Genomic DNA, 19,677 nt, shown 5'->3' with positions numbered 1-19,677 from the left:
TAAGAAAAAGCGAACCAACATGCGCAGCAGTTCAGCAGTCAGACACTCTCGTGGAATAAAATGTCTTTATATTCAAATCTCTCTGTTCGTGTGGGTTGTGAATATTTGAATATTCTAGAAATTGAACTAACAAATACTACGATATCAATATCCCTATAATTAGTTTTTGTATATTTTGGAAGAAAAACCAAAGAAGAAGGCAAGAAAAGCTAGAAAAGCATTTGAGTGGCATGATGCTTTTAGGCTGGAATCTGAGACCGCCAACCCCACCTGTTAACAGTCATCTATGTATATCCTATATTCATAGTCGTAGGGCTCTGATATATATATATATACAGTGAAGGTGGGATAGAAGGCTAAGAGGACCCATTGCTTTGCTTTTTCCTCAAGATCATCACAAAGCTAGCTGTTTTTCCTTTTTGGGTTCTTAAGATCTCAGCTGGATTCAAGTTTCTATTTTCAGTTCCTTTTCAAATGGGCTCATCGGATCGTTTGTTTAACAGGCAAAGAAGTGTCCATGAGATTCTTGGAGGAGGTCTTGGTATGTGAGTTTCTCACTTGTGGATCATGGCTTTTCTTTTTGTTTAGTTTGATATTCAATCTTATTATTTGGGAAAACCCAACATCGGAAGTTTGCTTTTTTTAGATTAATTCTTTGATTAGATATCTATTGGGAAGTTCCTTTGGATTTTCAGCATGTATTTTAGCACTGTTAAGATCATGAATGCGAGTGGATATTTTGACGATCTTTGATCCAATTTCACTGGATTTAGGATCCAGGGGGGTTATGAAATTAATGTTTAGCATTTGTTAAAACAGTTGCAGATGTGATACTATGGAAGCGGAAGAATGTGACAGTGAGAATATTACTAGTAACTCTTGCTGTTTGGCTGGTGTTTGAGAGATCTGGTTATACCCTGTTGTCGCTTGTCTCAAGTGTTTTCTTGCTTCTCGCTGCTATTCTCTTTCTTTGGGCCAAATCCGCGGCGATTCTCAACAGGTACATACAAAGAATTTGTGCTTTCTAAACTGCAGTTTGATCCCCCCACCCCCAACTCTTAATTCAAGCTGAAACAAAGGAATGCTCCAACCAATTGAATAAGTATTGAATAAAGTATCCATGGATGGTTTCTGTCGGCTCTTTCCGAGGAAGTTTATGGCAATTAAGTATTTTAGTTAGTTAGTTAGTGCTTCCTCTCTTGTTAAAACGTTATTATGTTCGTTCTGTTTCTGCAATTCCTTCCTGTTACATATCTTGGTTTCCTTAGATAATGTGTTATGTGTCAAGTTTATGTTTTTCTTAGAATGTGCATTTTGAGGGCTATTAATGGCTTATATATCATGTCCCTTGTTAAATGGTTGGAAGTTTATGCATAGTTGTGAACTAGCTCTGTTTTTATGTGAAAGATGTCTTTTAATTTTGAATCCACATTTTCTTGGACTCAATACTTTGCAATGCTATTGAAGCATCAGCCATTACTATGGCTTCCTTTTGCCTGTCAAAACTAAATTTACTTATCGTCATTCTTGAAGGAGATGAGCGCAAGTATATGTTGGGACTGTGATCCATCTGATTAATGAACGGAGTCCTATGCTAGGAAATCAATAAGCATTTTAATGATAAGTTTCTGAAAATTGAATTTCTAGGATGTATTATGGGTGCGCTTTAGAGCTATGGTTGCTCTTGAGGTGTCCCATATGATCTTCTAGATTATGAGTACACAGGATGACAAGTCTTGGTGCTTCCTTGTAAATTGTCTCCTTTGAGTTTAGTTGCCTGCTTTTTTCCTTGGTACATTAATAAAGAAGCAAGGTACTTGAAATCAAAAGAGGTATCAAGCATTAAGGACTTTTAAGGTCCATGCACAAGATGTAGGCATAGAATTTAGAATGATGACACGACGATGGCAGACATGGTTCTTCTGTCGATGATATGCTATTTTCTCATATACAATTTTTGATGCCATTGCTGCAATATTATTACATGGAAAAAGTTGGATCATAGACCATTTTGTTTTAGTAGCTATTATTAGTTCTGTCGTCCTCAATAGCACATATTGCTCTCCATGCTGATTAAATATAGAATTTCCTTTGTTGTCAATTTGTTAAAACTTGCCACTCAATTGCCCTTGTCTTTCTTCTGAGCAGACCTGCTCCACCTCTACCAGAATTGCACCTGTCGGAAGAAATGGTAAATGAAGCGGCAACTTTCATCCGCCTGCGTGTCAATACGTTGCTCTCAGTATCCCATGATATTGCCCTGGGCAAGGATTCAAGGTTGTTCTTCAAAGTAGCTGCATATCTGTGGCTGATTTATTTTCTTGGCGGCTTGACTGATTTCATTACCTTGGGCTACACCTGTAAGTTGTTTCTGTCATTTGATTAAATATAATTAAGACATTTTACAACCCCCCCCAAAAAAAAAAAAAAAAAACATAATTAAGACATATGACCTTTCCTTATATATGGAAAAAGATAATTTCAAGAGTTAAGTCATTCTTGTGATTTCCTCCCTTGCAGGCTTTGTAGTCATTCTTACAATTCCAGCACTCTATGATAGGTTTGAAGATCATATAGATAAATGTGTCATTGGGGCATACAAGAAATTGCAGCTGTTATATGTGAAATTAGATGGGGAGTATATCAGCAGACTCCAGAAATGGATTTTGGAGCAGAAAAAGTTGAGCTGATTCTTTTCTTTTCCCTCAACTTTTTTTTTTTCTTTTCTTTCTACAACATTTTCCTTTCTTCTTTGTTCTGGATTTTTTTTTTCCTTTTCACTGCTGGGTCATGGGAGTGCTACGGGTGTGATAGGGGGTGTTGGGGGATTGTAAATTTTTGTTCTTTTTTTTTTTTTTTTCTTCAAAATGATTTCTTCCCTTGCATGTTTATTTTCCTGGTAGAGCTTTTAGATTCTGACTAAAGAATTGATGAGAAACATTGAGAACTATTTTGATACAAGTTGTATAATCTTATCTCGAGGAACATTTTACACAACCACTGCCATCGTGTTTGAACTTCATGTTAATGTTATTTCCAATTAAGGATAGGGATGTGGTGTATCTTCAAAGAATTGTTTCTGCTCCTTTGAGATGATGCAATGCAAATATGGAATTAGCTTCTAAAAGAGTAGGCATACAAATTATACAATACATTATTGTGCATAAATGGAGATAAAAATAAAAAATAAAAAGGGGGAAATCCACTAACAAAATACATATAGAGTACAAAAAAGATGGTGAAAAAAACTCAAACCCTAGACTTTAAAAGAGTTATTTTTCTTACTCTCTCTTGTTGCGGCTAGAACCTTGAGATAAAAGAAAAATGAAGACCCTTTAGGCTTTAATAACTAAAGAGCCAAAGACATCTACATATGTAGGCCTACAATTTCTTATAGTAATGTATACCAAATATTGTTGTTAAAGCTATATATTCTTCTGTAAATTGCATGTCATTTTCAAAAAAAAAAAAAAAAAAGAAATAAAAAGGTATTTGTCAGAAGCCTGCAATTTGTTTGTGTAAAAGTTCTCTCATGTATTTTCTGTGGGTTTGAAACTGACTTACAAGTATCATAAAAACCTGTTTCCTGTTTTTATGTATTTTCATGTTTATGTTTTTAAAACAACTAACCAAAAACGCTCGTCAATAATACCGAAACATGTTTAACAGCTAACAAAAGATAATTAAGGAGAGTGTCTAGTTAACATCCGAAAGGCAAATTAGAAACCACTTTGGTGTCTAAACTCAATAGAACATTGGATCCAGCTAACAGGAATTGAGAATTGCAAGCTGAAATAAACATAGATTCGGAAGCAGGATACATTGCTAATAAAATAATCACAGAAAACCCAATAAAAAGTTCTCTCAATGGGTTATTTGTTACTAGATTACCTATCCAGCTTTTCTCGATTTTTATCTTTAGGGAGTCTCAGTCGTTGATGCCTCTCTGGAGTAATTCTTATATATGTCACTCTTGTAAAATTCACGCGCCCTCGCTACCAAAATCAAAGAAATAAGAGCTCCAAAGAAAGTAACAGCAGCCATAATGATGAAAGGTAATCTATAACACTCATAACCAATGCAGGTCAACTGCTTCACCGATGACCTATCAATGCCCTTCTTTGCTAGCTGCTTCAATGCCTCTGTGTCGTAAAGCAAGCCAGTGACCTTCACATTGAGTATATACGACCCAATTGGAGTTGCGCGCTAATTGTGCACAGTTGAACAATATAGAATAATACTCGAGGCTGAAAAGCTCCGAAATTATGGCACAAAGCAATGTTGCTTGTGCACCAAGGGAGAACCCAATCATAACAAATGCCACATAGACAGATCCAGGGGCCGGGATGGCAATGAGCAGGTGGCCAACGCACGCCAAAAGCAGCATCAGAGTCAACATAAGGGGTCGGGGGATTTTGTATCTAGCAAGGAGGCTTTCAGATACAAACCCAGCGAAGACCCTTCCAAAATAATTCCACCTGCTGAGGAGCGATACGAAGGAGCTTACAGTTGAATATGGATATCCCAAGGACTCTCCTATATGCCCCAAGTTGTCAATTGCTGTCGAACTTGACCCCACTCCACATAGGGTTGCGATGAATAGAATCGACATGTTCGCGAAACCTGATGTCTCCGGGTTCTGTTCTTGGTTTGTAGAGGTTACCTCTGTTGGCTGAATTGCTTGTGCAGTTACCTCAGTTGGAGGATTGATATATTCATGTTGTTTCTTTTATGCTCTTTGTTCCGCTCTTCACGAATTACAATCAAGAGAGGAACAAAGAGCATAAAAGAAATCACAGCAAAACTTCCAGCTAGCATAGGGTGCGTGGGAGAAACTAACCAGTTTCGGAATGAGAGTCATAGCCATGAGAAATATTGCGAGAACAATTGACGCGTAGAGGAAATGATAGAAGACTCTGAGCTCGTTCGTGGGTTTCCTTACAAACTCGATGGTCCGAATCGTGGATACGAACACCATGGATAGCGCTGCCGGAAACCACGCTATTAGAAGAATAAGAGACACTGGCATGGCACAGAGTTTCCGTAGATGGCTAAGTCAAGTTGGGACATGATAGCTCCATTCAGTGCCACGAAACCCTTCAACAATCCCAACAAAATGCCTCTATTTTCAGGAAAGTTTTTGATACATGTGGTAAGAGCTCCAGTATTTGCAAAGTTTTGTGAATTCGCTTAGATGAAAATGTAAATGCACATCTGCCACACCTTAATTTGGCTTAGCGATTTTTCATTTTTTCCTGTGACAGGCTGACAGCTACCCAGATCAAGAAGTATCCTCCAAAATTCATTATCGCGCCTATAACCAGCACAAGCCAAGTTGGGGATACCTTAGCTATGCATGAGACCTGACAGAATCCCAATATTTGCTCCAAAATCTTTCCAGCATCCCATCAAACTGATTGTTGTTTGATGATAGCCAAGAGAGTATTTTAGCTGCTTGGAGTATATTGCGTAAAGATAAGCTGCACTGGCGCCAAGCATGGTTGGCATGGATGCAAAAACCGCGAACCATCTTCCCCGTAACACTTGCATTGCAAAAGTAAAATATTTCCGGGCAAGTAGGGGAAGTTGTTTGTCATTATCAGCTCGAGGAGGTAGGGGGTGAGTTGGGTTTGATCAGTGACGGCCCGACGGGGATGTGGAATAAGAACAGATAACGCAAGATTTTGAGGAAATTAATAAACCGCGAGACTATATATAGTCAGTGACAAATGTTTAAATGGTTTCATAAATGTTTAAAATATCAAAAGTATTATAATACTAAATTTTTGAGAATTAGTTCATAATGTTTAAAATTTCATTTATTACAAGAAAACATTATCTTAATTAGCAACTTAAGTACACTTGGGCCACGTGGGAGCTAGGGTTGTCAACCAACAGTTGAGAATGTTCAGCTATGCCATCTCATAAATGTTTGGTTGCATTAAAAAGTTTATGTTTTGGCCATATAAATCCTAGGTGGCAAGTCTCATTTTAATTTTTTATTATTTAAAATTTTTTAATTTTAAAATCAAAATTAAAATAATAAAAAATCATTATTATTTTTTTAATTCCTCTTTTTTTAAAAAAAAAAAAGAAAAAGAAAAAGAAAAAGGTAGTTGGCCATCATAGTTGAGCCTTGGGGGTGCCCCAAGGGCCAAAAAGTAAAAAAGAAAAAAATTAATGGGTTTCGTAGGTTTGGCCCTTGGGGGTGGCCGAAGCCACCCCCATGGCCCTTTGGGGGTGGCCGAACCACTCCCAAGGGCCAAACCCACCAAAAAAAAAAAAAACTAACGAGTTTGATGGGTTTGGCCTGGCCACCCCTTTTTTTATTTTTATTTTTTTTTATTTTTTATATTTTATCATTTTAATTTTGATTTTAAAATTAGAAGATTTTAAATAATAAAAAATTAAAATGAAGCCATGTATTCTTTGCCACCTAGAATTTATATGGTCAAAACATGAACTTTTTAATGCAACCAAGCATTTATCATACCATCATGATACACATAGAGTCGTGGACTTGACACGTGGAGAATGTACTGGACAGTGGACATTGTGTGGGTCTTTGCCGAGCAACAACACGCGGAGAATTTTGAAGTTCTGCCAATAATACTTTATGTCGTGGGCCGCTCATGGATTGGCTGGCTATTTGAGCTTTTGATTTGTATTGCATGTACTGAATATTGGTCAAAAATATATAATGATGACATATTTTTTTGACGCAAAATTCCATACGTGAGCAAACATGGACTAATATTCAGTACATGCAATACAAATCAAAAGCTCAAATAGCTAGCCAATCCATGAGCGGCCCACGACATAAAGTATTATTGACAGAACTTATATATATATATATATATATGAGGGATGATAGGGACCTAATTTTTTTGCCCAATAAAAATTCAACTTTTGCCTTTTTTTTAAAAAAGAAAAAAAAAATAATAAAAAAAAAAAAATGAAAAATGGTATTTTTTAAAAGTTCAACCCTATCTATTTTTTATCTTTCTTTTATTTGGTATTTTAAAAAAAATGAAAAATGGTATTTTTTTCATAATAATGTCATTTTTTTTAAAGAAAATGTCATTATTACGAAGAAAAATACTATTTTTCATTTTTTAAAAAAATACTAAATAAAAGAAAGGCCAAAAATAGATAGGGTTGCTTCAGATATTTTTTATATTTTTTATTTTGTTTTTTTTAGAAAAAAAAAAAAGAGGCAAAAGTTAGACTTTTGTTGGGCAAAAAAGTTGGGCCTTTAGCATTTGCTTATATATAAAAACCAAGCTGAATCACTCTCAGAAATGCCTTAATATTGCGACATGTGGCGTGAACCCTTTTTATTTTAATGCTAAACTGGTTTTTTAAGAGTGAACCAGTTTTTACTTTAAAAATTGACTCATTAAATTAGTGAAGGAATCTAAAGCTAGTGAAGAGGATTTGGCACTTAAAGAGATGACTAGTCCAATATCAAGAGAAGCACAAGAACAAGCCAGAGAAAGAGCACAAGAAAAACAAGAACACCTCTGTGAACTAAGTCGTGCATTGGCTGTTTTAGCTTCTGCATCTGTAAGGAGGCTGGACATTAAAAGCTTTGAATTGTTGAGATACTATTGGTATTTCTTTGTTTTTATAGACTTCGAACATCTGTGATTGTGAATCACGATTAGTATTTGGTAACCTGTCTTCAGCACTTTTGTGTCATTTGCAGAATTTCCTTATGGACTTAAAAAGACCTTCATTAGCATTTTGGCATGTGCTAGGCTGCTAGCGTTTGGAGGGAGCAGAAGAAACATACCAAGTTTGAGGTGTGCACGAGTTAAAAGTCGTACACATAAGTCAATTGTTAAGACAAAGTTGAACATTCTTTAATTTAGTTATGGAGTGCACCATGAACCCTAGCAACGCTCTACACATGTTGTCTTGGAAATCAATTTCTTGTCTTTTCCGACATTTTGTAAACATGTATGATTATTTCATACTGTAATTGATCCAATACTTTGTTATAGTGAAATTTGTTCATATTGAAACTTATCATATCTAAAGAATATTGGTGTCTTTGATTTTGTTTTTTCCCTCTCTTTGTATCCCTTCATTAAGGGTGAGTAAGCAAGCCATATGGCGTTTTATGTATTTGATTATCTTTTGTGAATATAATTTGTGTCCATTTCTCCTCGATGCTAAAGCCACAAGGACATAATTGATACCAAAAAATTAAAATAGAAATTGTGACCAAAAAAAAAAAAAATTTTTTAAAATTTATCATTAGCGACGACATTGTTGTCTCTAAAAACGTGGCCCTATTAGCAGCGACTCAAAAAGTCAACGCTGTTGACAATATAATTAGATTTAAATCTCTTCCGAAAGCAGTCAAACCATAGCCCTCGTCGTCAATGCCGTCACCCACATTGAACCTGCCATCGCCCATTTGAATCAACTCCATGCTCTGAGCTGTAGGTTCTGCCGTCGTCGTCTCCTATTGGTCTTCCTTTGAGCAGCATCATCCTAATTACCAAAGAGTTGTTGCATGATTTGTTCTCTTTGGATTTTTGTTGGAGTTGGCCGGCTGGTGTTAGGGATTTAATTGAATTGAATTTTTTTTTTTTTTTTTGGATTGATGGTTTTTGTGGTTTTGAGCTCCAGTTTTGGTGGGTTTTATATCCAAGCAAAAGACTGATGTTCAGTGAAATTTATTAAATATCTTTGATTTTTTAGTTTAATAAACCAAACATCTTTTCAAAGAATAAAATATCCAACGAATTCTAATTATTCACACACTATGTTACGTGCTTTGCTTTTGAATCAAGTAAAGGATATGCTGTAGTGGTATCTTCTAAGCTGTCATGAAGCTCAGAATCATTTATGCAAAAAGACATGGCCTCCATTTTAAATGGTAGGATCTTTAATTAACAAGCTTCAATTTCTCTTTAGATCGCCTTCATTTTTCAAAAATGTGTCCAATCCTGTTGTTGGGGGAGTCTTTTTTTTTTTTTTTTTTTAATCAAATGCGAGAAAAGGTTACAAGGGAGGATGTTGGGGGAGTCTTCATATCGCCTCAAGAATATCCCCAATCAAAAAATATATGAACAAACTGGAGCCACAAAAGCATGAAGTAAATGCACCATTGGAACTAATAAAAGGCACAATGGGCTAATTTGATAAATTCAATGAGTTCAAAAGTTGTGAAGTGAAAACAACCAGATTTGCTAGTCCTGGCCACTCCCAAAGCTATCACGGTTCTCATGCTGCCACCCATAGCCCTGTCCATCACGGCTTGCATCAGGATAAAACTTTCTTTTATGCTGAGGTGGGGGTGGAGGTGGTGGCGGGAGTGTCATGGGCTGCGGTGCTAATATACCCTTGCCATCCCTTGGATCCATCACGCTGCCACTCTGCACTTGTTCCATGCCCTTGTTGGCCAAAGGCGGGGGAGGATTTGAAGGCATAACTCCAGGATTGCGTCCATAATCACCTTGATGAAATGCAACTTTCCCATGAGAATCTGATGCATTTGTGAAACCATCTACAATTCCTTGACCGGGTGGAGGCTCAAAGGAAAAACCAGCAAAGCCTGCATTCCAGGGCTGAGCATAAGCTTGAACTGGTGGGAAACCTAACAATGACCCCTGTTCTGGTCCTACTTCTGAAGCTGAATCCTGCCGAGTCATCTCAAATGGAGTACCATAAAATGGTTGACCTCCCTCAGTCTGGAAAGGACGATAACCAAAAGGTAGAGGAGGAGGATTCAGCATTGGACTTGAATTGACTGGCACAGCAAAATTTGGTGGGTACTCGGGAAATGGGTTTTCAGATAGGATTCCTTGCTGCTTGTCCGGAAACTGGCCAGATTCTTGTTGTGGGCCACCATGGTTATCAAAACTCTGTTGATGGAAGCGGTTTGGGTGGCCCAGCCTGTCAAAGCCTTGGGGTCGGCTGTTGTCGGGTTGCAGCTCTGAGGGGTGATTTTGTACTTGTCCAAAACTTGGTGGTTGCTTTGGCTGTACAATTGGCCTTGTAGGTGGTGGTTCTCTAGATTGCTGACGACGTGTTTTGTCTTCACGGTCATGAACCTGGGAACTTGAACTAGGAGAAAAGACTGGTCTTGGGGGACCCCGGGTAGTGGAATCCGAAGCTGTAGATTGTTTGGCACTCTGAGACTCTGATTCATTTCCATCTTCTTTCTCAGCATTGGGTTGAAGAAGGTTAGCATGGCTCTCATGGATATGAGACTCAAAGTCAGACCTCTTCAAAAAAGATTTCAGACAATGAGGCGCTGCACAGATGAAGATCCCTTCCATCATTTTAATTGTCTGAATCTTCTGTATACGTTCGTCACAACTGTATTCCATGAGAGATGAAAAAGAACTGCTTAGCTCAGCCATCAATCATTTCATAGATTCTAGCACAAAAGGTGTTTGATTGTTGTTGGACACAAATTTTCACATGAACTAGTAGTAAAGTAAACAACCATTCGTCATACTCCTTGAATTTTTAAGAAAAAATTGAATATACAGCAACGGCATACTTTTCATGTTGTCACACTATATCAGTAGAGAAAGTAATGATGCAGGACTACTGATTGCTTCAGCTTTTAGTTATTTCAACAGGCCAATCCACAACATACTGAGAATTTGATTATGGAATCTTAAGGGCTAAACAGATGCAACATTGAAAACATGTGAGATGGACTAGAATGAGATTGTAAATTAATTTGTAAAGCAGGTATTAATTTTTTTTTTTTTTCAGTGATGCCCACACCTGATCATTGCTGGAGGAACTTAATTATGTAACTGTAATTCCCCCGTAATGGTGCAGAAGTTGAAAACAGGGGGGCAGTGGTAAATGGATAAAAATTCTCCTTCTCTCTCTCCTAGCCTTTCGGTTTTAGGATTGGGGTAAGGGGAGTTGGGCATTAGGATCATGTGAAGGATAATACATGTAAACTTTAATTTCTAACCCCTGAATCACTTCTCACCCTGAGTGGGGAGGGGTATCGGGAGTATAAGTATAAGTGTGAATGAAAGAAATATGAGCACAGACTAGAGATGCATTTCATAAAAACTATAGAACACTAGAAACTATCTTGCAGATTTGTTTTCAGCAGAGCTAAAAGGAAAGAAAAAGTTGCATAACATAGATAGTGAGTAGTGTATCACAATAACATTAACAGAAGCTTGTTCTTTAGCTTAATTATAGGAAGATCAGATATCTCCTTACAGGTAGCAAATCAAATCACTCCTAGCACAATCGAGACAGAAGGCATGCTCACAAGGGCTCTGCAAGGGAATAAACACATTAGGATACAGTAAGTTCACAAGAAGCTACTAAATCACTTTCAGAATACATATTCTATGCAGCTAAACTGAAAGGAAACAAATATAAGCAGCCTTCATTTTGATAGGGCCCACCTTCTTACAAAGGGCACTGACAATCAGCATGCTTTAATGAAGAATAATATATACTTATCAAAAAAATGAAGACTAATGTATAAGTTTTAATTTCCATTATAAATGTCTTTCACAATAAATAAAGGCATTCAAACACATACAGACGAAAATGATAGAGCAAACAACGAAATACAACAAATTAAATTAGTATCAGAAACTTCCCTAACTTGCCACAACAGTCGGGTATTTACAAGAAACAATAAGAATGAAAAGCTTAAACAAGGACGCAAAAGTTACCAACGATTTTATCACAACTGACCAAGTTAAATCACACTAAAACCTACTATTTCCAATATATTGCAAGGAAACTGAAAGTCATATATAGCTGTTTTAGGAAATAAAATCAATTGAATCACTACCTAATTACACAAGTAAATTCATTGACCCGTAAAATCATGTGACTAAGGTTTTCCTTTTTTTCAAGGTCAAGTTGAATCATTTTTTTAGTAACTAGCAACTAGCAGAATTTAAAAGCAACTAACAGAAACTTTAAATGTTTCTGGTCACTAGAAAAGGACATTTGAAATAACACAGTCTCTGGTCCGACATTTGAAATAACACATGTCCGACCAGAGACCAGTGGACATTTGAAATAACACATGTCCGAACAGAAGCTTTAGAAGCATTTTAAATGTTCATAGTGCGAAGTAGTTGTCACTTGAAAAAGCAACTAACAGAAACTTTAAAAGCAACTAGCAGAATAATAAAATTATGTTTAATAAGTACCAGGCGCCCATAGATAGCAATTGGGAAATCACAGCGAACACAGAAGTGGACTCGGTCACCAAGCGGGCGACGGGACCTACGACCAACAGTCTTGACAAGGGAACCAGCAGTTGCCGCGCCAATGCCCTTCGCTACAGGAAGATCGGCAAGGACAAGGTGGTCAGGGCATGCAACTGTCACAGTTTCCACTGGCAAGGGCTTCACCCCTCCAGCACCCTCTGAGGGTGGCTTCCTGAGCCGGATCTGAAGCATCTTTCACCCAACAATTTTCCCCCTTCTTCACTTTTTCCCCTAAACTCCGCTTCAATTCCTAAAGTCAGGTATATAACTAAAAAAAATCAATTCCATTACCTCTAATAAAACAATTTTAAGGACGATAGCCATAAAGGGAACATAAGAGACATAAGCAGGACATAACAATCAATCTTATAAATCAAAGTATGACAAGTACCCACCACGTATTGCAATTGAGGCCGCCATCTCTAGGTTATGAATTCAAAACCAAAATTCACACGCATTATTTCCATTAATGAGTAGAAGCACGTAGACCAATACATGTAAGGAACTTGTTAAATATGCAAATTAATTAGTGGAAATAGATAAGAGCCTAAATTATTAAAAAGAACGAATTTCGTTAATGAAATTAGCTAAAGCAACAGAACCCAATCGAAAGACAAAACTTCTATAGAACCAAATCACTAACTCCTCCAAATCAATCATTTTCAGAACAAGCCCAACTAAATGAACAATCACAAATGCACGAACCCAGTAAGCCCATTTGATTTACCCAGTAAACCCATTTGATAAGAAATCATATAGAGTGCGCATCCATTGTCACAGGGAATTCTGTATAATCCAATTTCTTCTTTGTTTTCTTTTCTTTTTTCAGATAAACCCTAAGATAATCTAAGGATTTGCGACCAATAAGTGAGACATTCATATGAATATGAAATATAACAATCGCCGATGAAAGCTTACCGAGCAGCGCTGTGGCAGTCTCTGCGCTTCTTCTTCCTCGTTGCTTTCTCTCCCTTCCCTTTCTTCTCCCCCAAAACGCAGAGTTTTGAACTTGTGGTTTTGGTAGAAAAAAATATATATATAAATCTAAGAACTATATATTCTTTTGGTCCTCTTTTAACTCTCTAAGATTTATGTTATGGCCTTGCTATTTTAACTAATTTTAATAGTCCCCCTACATGTTGTGAAACTTTTGTCCCCAGAACTTTTGGTAATAAGACACGCTCACCATTGTTAGTTGTTACCGTTTATTTTCTTACTGTCCCACAACCCAACGACAAAGAAGGGCCCTCTGTTCTTTGAATCGGACGGCCACAGTTTGGTGTCTTTAAACTGTGCCGTTTCTCATTTCTTTATAGAAATACCATGGATACGAAATTCTTTAGATAAGTGCTACGGCCCAAGGGTATTTATCTCTTGGTAAAAAATTTAGTACTTCGAACATTTTTTTTCTTTAACCTGCTCGGCTTTCTCTAAGAAAATTTTTTGGTCTATTAAACTGAGATATATTATTCTTAAAATAGGGTTTTAGGGGCCTCTAGCTAGCTTTCTCGTTGAGGGAATATAGGGTCGTTTTTGGCAATCAAGCTTTAGAGGCTCGTCAATATGTAATATGATCCTCCAATAGTCTTATGGTTCTTTTTTAGTTAATTAGTGTACTAATTAAACCATGAAAATTTGAATTTATCTTGTAAGTCCATCGGTATTTGGGCCCTCTAGTAGGTGGGTATGTGTACATGATCTTTTTTTCAACTTGTGAAACACAATTGTGCTTTGCAGATAGCTAGCAGTTAGATGGCGATGCCATGGAGACGATTTGTACTTGTGAAAGATATAATCAGAATCATGTTTGAAGTTTTAGATGCCAGGTGGCTCCAATACATGTGAGAGCGTAGTAACGAAGATGCTCGACACAAGTTGGTCGATATTATTTATCTTATTTATATGGTTAAGATTGGATATTGATTATGATGTTTTGAGACTTTTTTCCATTTGGAGTTTCTTTTAGTTTTGATGCTTGAAGATATTTGAGATTGTAACGTTTTGACTTAAATTTAATTATTTTGAAAGATTTAGTTCTTGCTCTAGATAATTATTAAATAATGGACTTATTTAGATGTGCTCTCTTAATTTAAGTTGAGAATTCTTTCATTGTGTTTGTTAGTTAGATCCCTTGGGACTTATTCACTTAGTGAATGAGTTTTAGGAGGCGCTTCGGGGGCATTACAGGTATTCCCGGTGGCTCCCGTCCGGACACACAAGCATATAACCTAACTCCACCAACTCTAACAACATACCCCCAACGGAGACTAACTTCTGAGTCTGTGCTCTAAGTGGATTTCGAATGTGGGATCCACTGTGGATGTAGGTATGGGAAAGGTACGGGGAAAATGAATTCTTACAAGCCAAGAAAAGGATTACAGTGACCGATTGTTTTCTAGTGAAAGCCAGGTGAATGGTTTCTTCAGCTGAACTACAGGAGATCAAAGTCTAGGGTGACAAGCAAGTGGTACTTGAGCAATGCAATGGGGACGTAGACAGAATTAGGATTTTTCATTTCAGGGGTTCAATGGGGTGGGGGGGAGTTTAATCCTCATTTTGGTAGGGCCAAACTTAATTTTTAAACAAAAAAATAAATGCACATATATTTCACCTAATAAAAAAAATTAAAAGGAAATTTAGAATTTAAGTTGATAACGCCTATATTCTCTTTGAGTAATGCATTTTTATACCACAATTATCTTATAATGTTGACATAGTAATCTCAACTAATCTTGAATTAGTTTTTGTTCAAAAAAAATAAAAAAAATCAAGAGTTGATTGAACCATCGACTTCAACATTATGAGATAGTAGTGAGGTAAAAATATGATTTATAATTATTTCTCAATGTTAGCAGCTCTTCCCTTCGTTTCTAATAATTTATAGCCTATGTTAACTCACTATTGGCCTATATATGTTTGCAGCAACAATTATGAGCAATTTCATATTGGCAAATTAGGCATACTTTGGACAGGAAGCACAATGAAAAGAAAGAAAAAAAGGGAGAATCAATGATTACAATGCATCAATAGGAATGACAGTGAAGTAACATGTCCAGAAAAATGACTTATTGCTACTTTAAAGCTTGTAAGTTTCTAAGGACCTTCGAGGAGTTCCTCTTGCAGGATTCTCCATCTCAGTTAGCAAAATGAAACGAACAGTGAAAATTGAAAAACAAGAACTTTATTATTTTCAAAGAAAAGAAAAAAACTTCAATTGGCCGCAGATGCAATCGACTTGCAAAATCCACACGCTCTACGCTCTACGTTCGAGTCTAATTTTTTGTTCTCAAGATGATTCTATACTTTTGACAAACTTCTTAGCCTGCCATGGGAGAGAAAAGAAAAACAAACAAGAAAAGATGAGCAAGCTTTCCAAAAATAATATTAATAGATATAAGAATATAAATAAATAAAACTCAGGCCTCTTGTGTCACTGCTGGCCCCTGGTTAAGTGGCAATAAAAGACATCCATGAAAAAGTTCTATCTAATTATTCTATGCCAAATACAGAAGTGTCCTAATCCACAATTAATGATATGGGTTTTATGGTCCTAGTAAAATGCTTATATCTTGCAACAGAAGTGGAAGGTGAAAACTGGTGTACAGACCAAATGCAAAAAAGGCCAGACACTTAAAAGGGAGGGAATATAAAAATAACTAGAATGCAATTTGTACCTGCTCTAATGTGAGAAACATGATGACATTCCACGATCCCAGCCGTCCAAAATTTGGGATAAAGCCCTTGTAAAAAGCCAAAGGTCCCTGCATAACGTAAATGCTGTAAGTTTATCGTTTTTACGAAATGGGGCTGTCCCATTTACACAATGATCCTCAAATAATGAAGACTCCAGAAATCAAGATACAACTAAATTAAACATATATGCAAATAAAAGAGTCTAAATATCTCAATACCCAAAAAGGATTGTACCGAAAAAGACAAAACGTAACTTGTAAGCCTTCTGAGCAAACTACATTTTCTTAAAGCAAGAAGAGAGGAGCGGGAAAAAAACATGGAACTTTTCTTTTTTCTGTGAATTTTTTTTTAATTTTTTTAATTTTTTTTTAATTAAGGTAGAATGTAATCATAAACTGAAAACTTTCAATTTCTCTTTTTATTGTCTGAAAATGAATCTTTTCATGATTTGTGAGTGGAAAAACATCCTGAAGAAACAAATATCACAGCTCATATCAATGTGCAGTTAGAATGTCAGAAAGCTTTTCACACTAGATCATATTACCTTCAATGACCCAACAAGAAGAGGAGCATTAGCAAAAAGCAAGACGATGACAGAAGTCAACAAATGTTTCCCACCCCCCCCACCAAAAAAAAAAAAAGAATATTTGCAATGAACTGTCAAATAGAGTTGGAAGAATAAACATACATCATTCTTCAATGTTTTGATGAAACAATCAAGCGTGCTTTTGTAAGCAGAATCTCCCATCATTCTTGACTTAACCTGCCAATAGCAGAACCATTGAAGCAACTAATTCGTCAGAGTTAAAAACATCAATAGGAGGAAGCAAAAAGAGGAAAGAGAAGAGGAAGAGGAAGCATGGTATTGGTACTGAACAAGTCAACAAGAAAATAGGGAACTAAATCAATTGCCCCTAAAAAAGAGAGATAATCAAGTCTTGATCTAAATATACTTTCACCTGGGAAAAATTGACAAGTTTATCAATCTCCCATATGGATGCCAATACTAGGTTACAAAATTTTATAATCACAGCTTGAATGGAATTTTTACATCATCATATAATTATGGTAACAATGACATCATCAGAAGCACCGGGTGGGGTGGCAAATACGAGGAAATTCTCATGTAACCATGTACAGGCTACATAGTATGATCCTCAGTTAACAAGAACATTTACTTCCCCATCTTGCAAAATAGTCACCAAATTGGATTGCATTATAAACTCCAGGCACCAGAAATATAAAATCAAAAGCAGATTGGAAAGAGATCACATGCAAAGCACCATGCTGCATAATGCATTAGCAAAATGAAATGGAAAACACCATGCACCAGAATATAAAAGGTAAACTGTTCAAAAAGAGTCCCATCTGTGAGTGCAGAAACAGTACCACATCAACTGGGGAGCCAATACAGACGGCAAAAAACCCTGCCCCGAGACCAGAAAGGAGATGAGTGAGAACATTATCCGTGAATCCTGGAATTTTCAGAATTGTCTGAATTGAAATTTTTTACAATAATCAGTTAGAAGTATCACAAATAGTCCCACTCCAAAAGACAGGAAAAGTTTCTCCATCATGAGTTATTGTTTATTAAAGTAACCTGCTTCACTTGATCGTAGCTGGCTAGTTCAGCAGCATTTATAATAGCATTTCGTGCTATATTGGGCCCAATGCCAGTCCAAAGAGCCCCAACTCCTTCCTAAGAATTATGATATAATTTAGAGACATAGGATATAATCATCAATTGAAAAGAGACCAAGTGACTTCCTTTCTTGATCACAAAGGTTAGATGCACAACCTGTCTCACAATTGTCGAATAAGCATTCAGAGCTCCACTGTAGCGTCTTGGCACACCAGGTGGTAGTTTTCCTTCGGCTTGAAGTCTCACTTTGACAAGATCAGTTGGATTTGCTATGGTGATTGCTAGAGCGCCTGTTCAATAAGGCAAAGACAGGTAAAAGAAATTCCCCAAATTAGCACATGTAAAAGATAATTCCATAAAGATTCAACAGTGTGCTCACCAGTTGTAAGTCCAGCAAGTATTTTCTTGGATAAAGGAACATCTCCAACAAAGTCTTTGCCCACATATAAGTTTTTAACCTGTGAAGATCACAGTTAACACAACAGTATCAGAAATCAGTGGGCAAACAAAGCATAGAAATTTACACCAAGTTCTGGTAAGGCAAAATCCAAAACTCACAGGTTCATACAATCCAATTCTTAAACCTCCAAACAGGCATTGGCGATGTAATCCAGGTACAATTCCTTTCCACAGAGCTGATAGACCTTCTTCCCTCGCAATGGTACCCACTGTGCCCAGCAAACCCCTGTATTTTGGTAAGGCCACTCCATCCCCTGCAATGGCCTTCTTTTGGAGCTGAAGCCTAACTTTAGCAGTGTCCAAAGGAATAGTACAAATCTGCATCAAGTTCAAGCACTTGCTGCTAAATAAATGAATTCTAAAACTCAGTTCTACCAAAATTCAGCAATTAAAATGGCAATATCACTGGTGAACTGAACACATGAAAGACGGTCAACAAATCAGCACAGCTTGGCTTCTGACTACACACATTGATCTACAAAACCTCAAGCTTGACTTCCACCAGACTAGGGGGTCATATCTAACTGAAGCATTACCAGTTACATAAGCACAATATTGAAGCATAACACAATTTGTACCACTACACCATTAACTGTTAACAAACATTATAGTTTATCGTTAGAGTTTATAGGCAGTCACCTGATTCATAACACAAAATTATATCAAAGTTGGTTCAAAGTAATTCTTACTAGGGTCAGGTCAGTACAGAGGCCATATCTATTTTTCTTTTAAGGTTTTCTCCAAGCCATACAAACCAGAAGCCTTAATTGCAACACTCTATCCCTCTCCATTGCTCAAGTCACCATGGACATGGGCAATCAATTTGCGTCAGTGGATCTACTTCCAAGATCTAGAAATGGGTTTAGGAATTGTCATAAGAATGGTAATGGGTCTCCAATCGATTCACCAAAACAACAATCTAAAGCCAAACTGATGTGCTAGCCAACAATGTTAAGGGCCAAACAATTGAGCCAAAAACCCTAGGACTGTGGATGCTGATTTGGTTAAACCCTAAAGATTTAGAATTGTAGTATTCCATCACGCTTCCAAAACCCACATCCAAGGCGGTCCAGTCTATTGGTATTGATCCAATAGTTGCAATTTCTCCTTTTGCGACTCTACTTACCTATCAGTATTTAAAGCCTTAACAATATGCTCATACATAATACCAAAATATTTTAATTCACCCTATAGGTCGCCTCCTCCATGATTCGAATCCGTGATGTGGTGTTTGCTTTGATACCAATTCCAATTGTTAAGGGCCAAACCATTTGATCCTAAAAAACCTAGGACTATTGGACGATGATTTGATTGAATCTTTAACTCTTGGGATTGTAACAAACTGTCTCATACGGCAACATGTCAATGTTGAGAGCCAATAATAACTAACCTTTACAGATTTCTTTAATCTTCACATATTTCAAGCAAAACAACTTAGGGTCATTCGGGTTTGCAGTTTCAAAGTGCAGTTGAAAAAAATTAAGATTTTAGTAAAATCGCATTTGATATTTAAAATCACAGCTTAACCTTTAAATCGTGCAATTTAAAAAACGCAGGGTAAATTTTTATACATTTTCAAACAGCCATTTTATAAAAACTTATTCCCAAATTATACACTTCCTAATTTTGTTTAAAATCACGCTTTTGGCTTAG

At 36.7% G+C, this 19,677-nt stretch overlaps 3 protein-coding genes and 1 pseudogene across 4 annotated transcripts; 1 reads left to right on the top strand and 3 right to left on the bottom strand.

Annotated features, from left to right (window-relative positions):
• The first annotated feature begins 53 nt into the window (after positions 1-53).
• On the top strand, positions 54-3,191 carry LOC132161687 (Reticulon family protein). 2 transcript variants are annotated; one of them, XM_059571861.2, is made up of 4 exons: positions 54-541; positions 820-1,000; positions 2,149-2,360; positions 2,521-3,191. In XM_059571861.2, the coding sequence occupies exons 1-4, from the start codon at positions 475-477 to the stop codon at positions 2,688-2,690; spliced, it is 630 nt and encodes a 209-aa protein (XP_059427844.1). In that variant the 5' UTR covers positions 54-474; the 3' UTR covers positions 2,691-3,191. The 2 variants fall into 2 exon arrangements, with proteins under 2 accessions (XP_059427844.1, XP_059427845.1); XM_059571862.2 differs by having other exon boundaries at positions 54-545.
• Positions 3,192-3,918: 727 nt separating this feature from the next.
• LOC132162458 (protein NUCLEAR FUSION DEFECTIVE 4-like) lies at positions 3,919-5,550 on the bottom strand (annotated as a pseudogene).
• A 3,555-nt stretch (positions 5,551-9,105) lies between these two features.
• Positions 9,106-13,255, bottom strand: LOC132162035 (RING/U-box superfamily protein). The gene is made up of 4 exons (XM_059572282.2): positions 13,149-13,255; positions 12,171-12,480; positions 11,215-11,273; positions 9,106-10,335 (listed from the first exon to the last, which is right to left on the bottom strand). The coding sequence occupies exons 2-4, from the start codon at positions 12,420-12,422 to the stop codon at positions 9,204-9,206; spliced, it is 1,443 nt and encodes a 480-aa protein (XP_059428265.2). The 5' UTR covers positions 12,423-12,480; positions 13,149-13,255; the 3' UTR covers positions 9,106-9,203.
• Positions 13,256-15,216: 1,961 nt separating this feature from the next.
• Positions 15,217-18,342, bottom strand: PUMP1 (plant uncoupling mitochondrial protein 1; the record flags this gene model as incomplete). The annotated part of the gene is given in 8 exon segments (XM_088511291.1): positions 15,217-15,552; positions 15,905-15,991; positions 16,612-16,686; positions 17,313-17,417; positions 17,524-17,622; positions 17,722-17,855; positions 17,945-18,023; positions 18,124-18,342. Coding segments are annotated over 8 exon segments (834 nt in total), but the record flags the coding sequence as incomplete, so codon positions are not given.
• Between the last annotated feature and the right edge of the window lie 1,335 nt (positions 18,343-19,677).

This window comes from Corylus avellana, chromosome 10 (genome assembly GCF_965113065.1).
Source record: "Corylus avellana chromosome 10, dhCorAvel1.hap1.2, whole genome shotgun sequence".
Lineage (NCBI taxonomy): Eukaryota > Viridiplantae > Streptophyta > Magnoliopsida > Fagales > Betulaceae > Corylus > Corylus avellana.
The sequence above is the reverse complement of the archived record's forward strand: the minus strand, read 5'-3'. Positions and strand labels throughout refer to the sequence as shown.

Excerpts from the sequence above, each read along its gene's own strand:
- LOC132161687 (XM_059571861.2), top strand. The coding sequence starts at position 475 with ATGGGCTCATCGGATCGTTTGTTTAACAGGCAAAGAAGTGTCCATGAG. Across the intron at positions 542-819 it reads GATTCTTGGAGGAGGTCTTG|TTGCAGATGTGATACTATGG; the intron begins GTATGTGAGTTT and ends TTGTTAAAACAG. Across the intron at positions 2,361-2,520 it reads CATTACCTTGGGCTACACCT|GCTTTGTAGTCATTCTTACA; the intron begins GTAAGTTGTTTC and ends CCTCCCTTGCAG.
- LOC132162035 (XM_059572282.2), bottom strand. The coding sequence starts at position 12,422 with ATGCTTCAGATCCGGCTCAGGAAGCCACCCTCAGAGGGTGCTGGAGGG. Across the intron at positions 11,274-12,170 it reads TTGCTATCTATGGGCGCCTG|AGCCCTTGTGAGCATGCCTT; the intron begins GTACTTATTAAA and ends ATTCCCTTGCAG. Across the intron at positions 10,336-11,214 it reads AGTGATTTGATTTGCTACCT|TTGTGACGAACGTATACAGA; the intron begins GTAAGGAGATAT and ends CATGGAATACAG.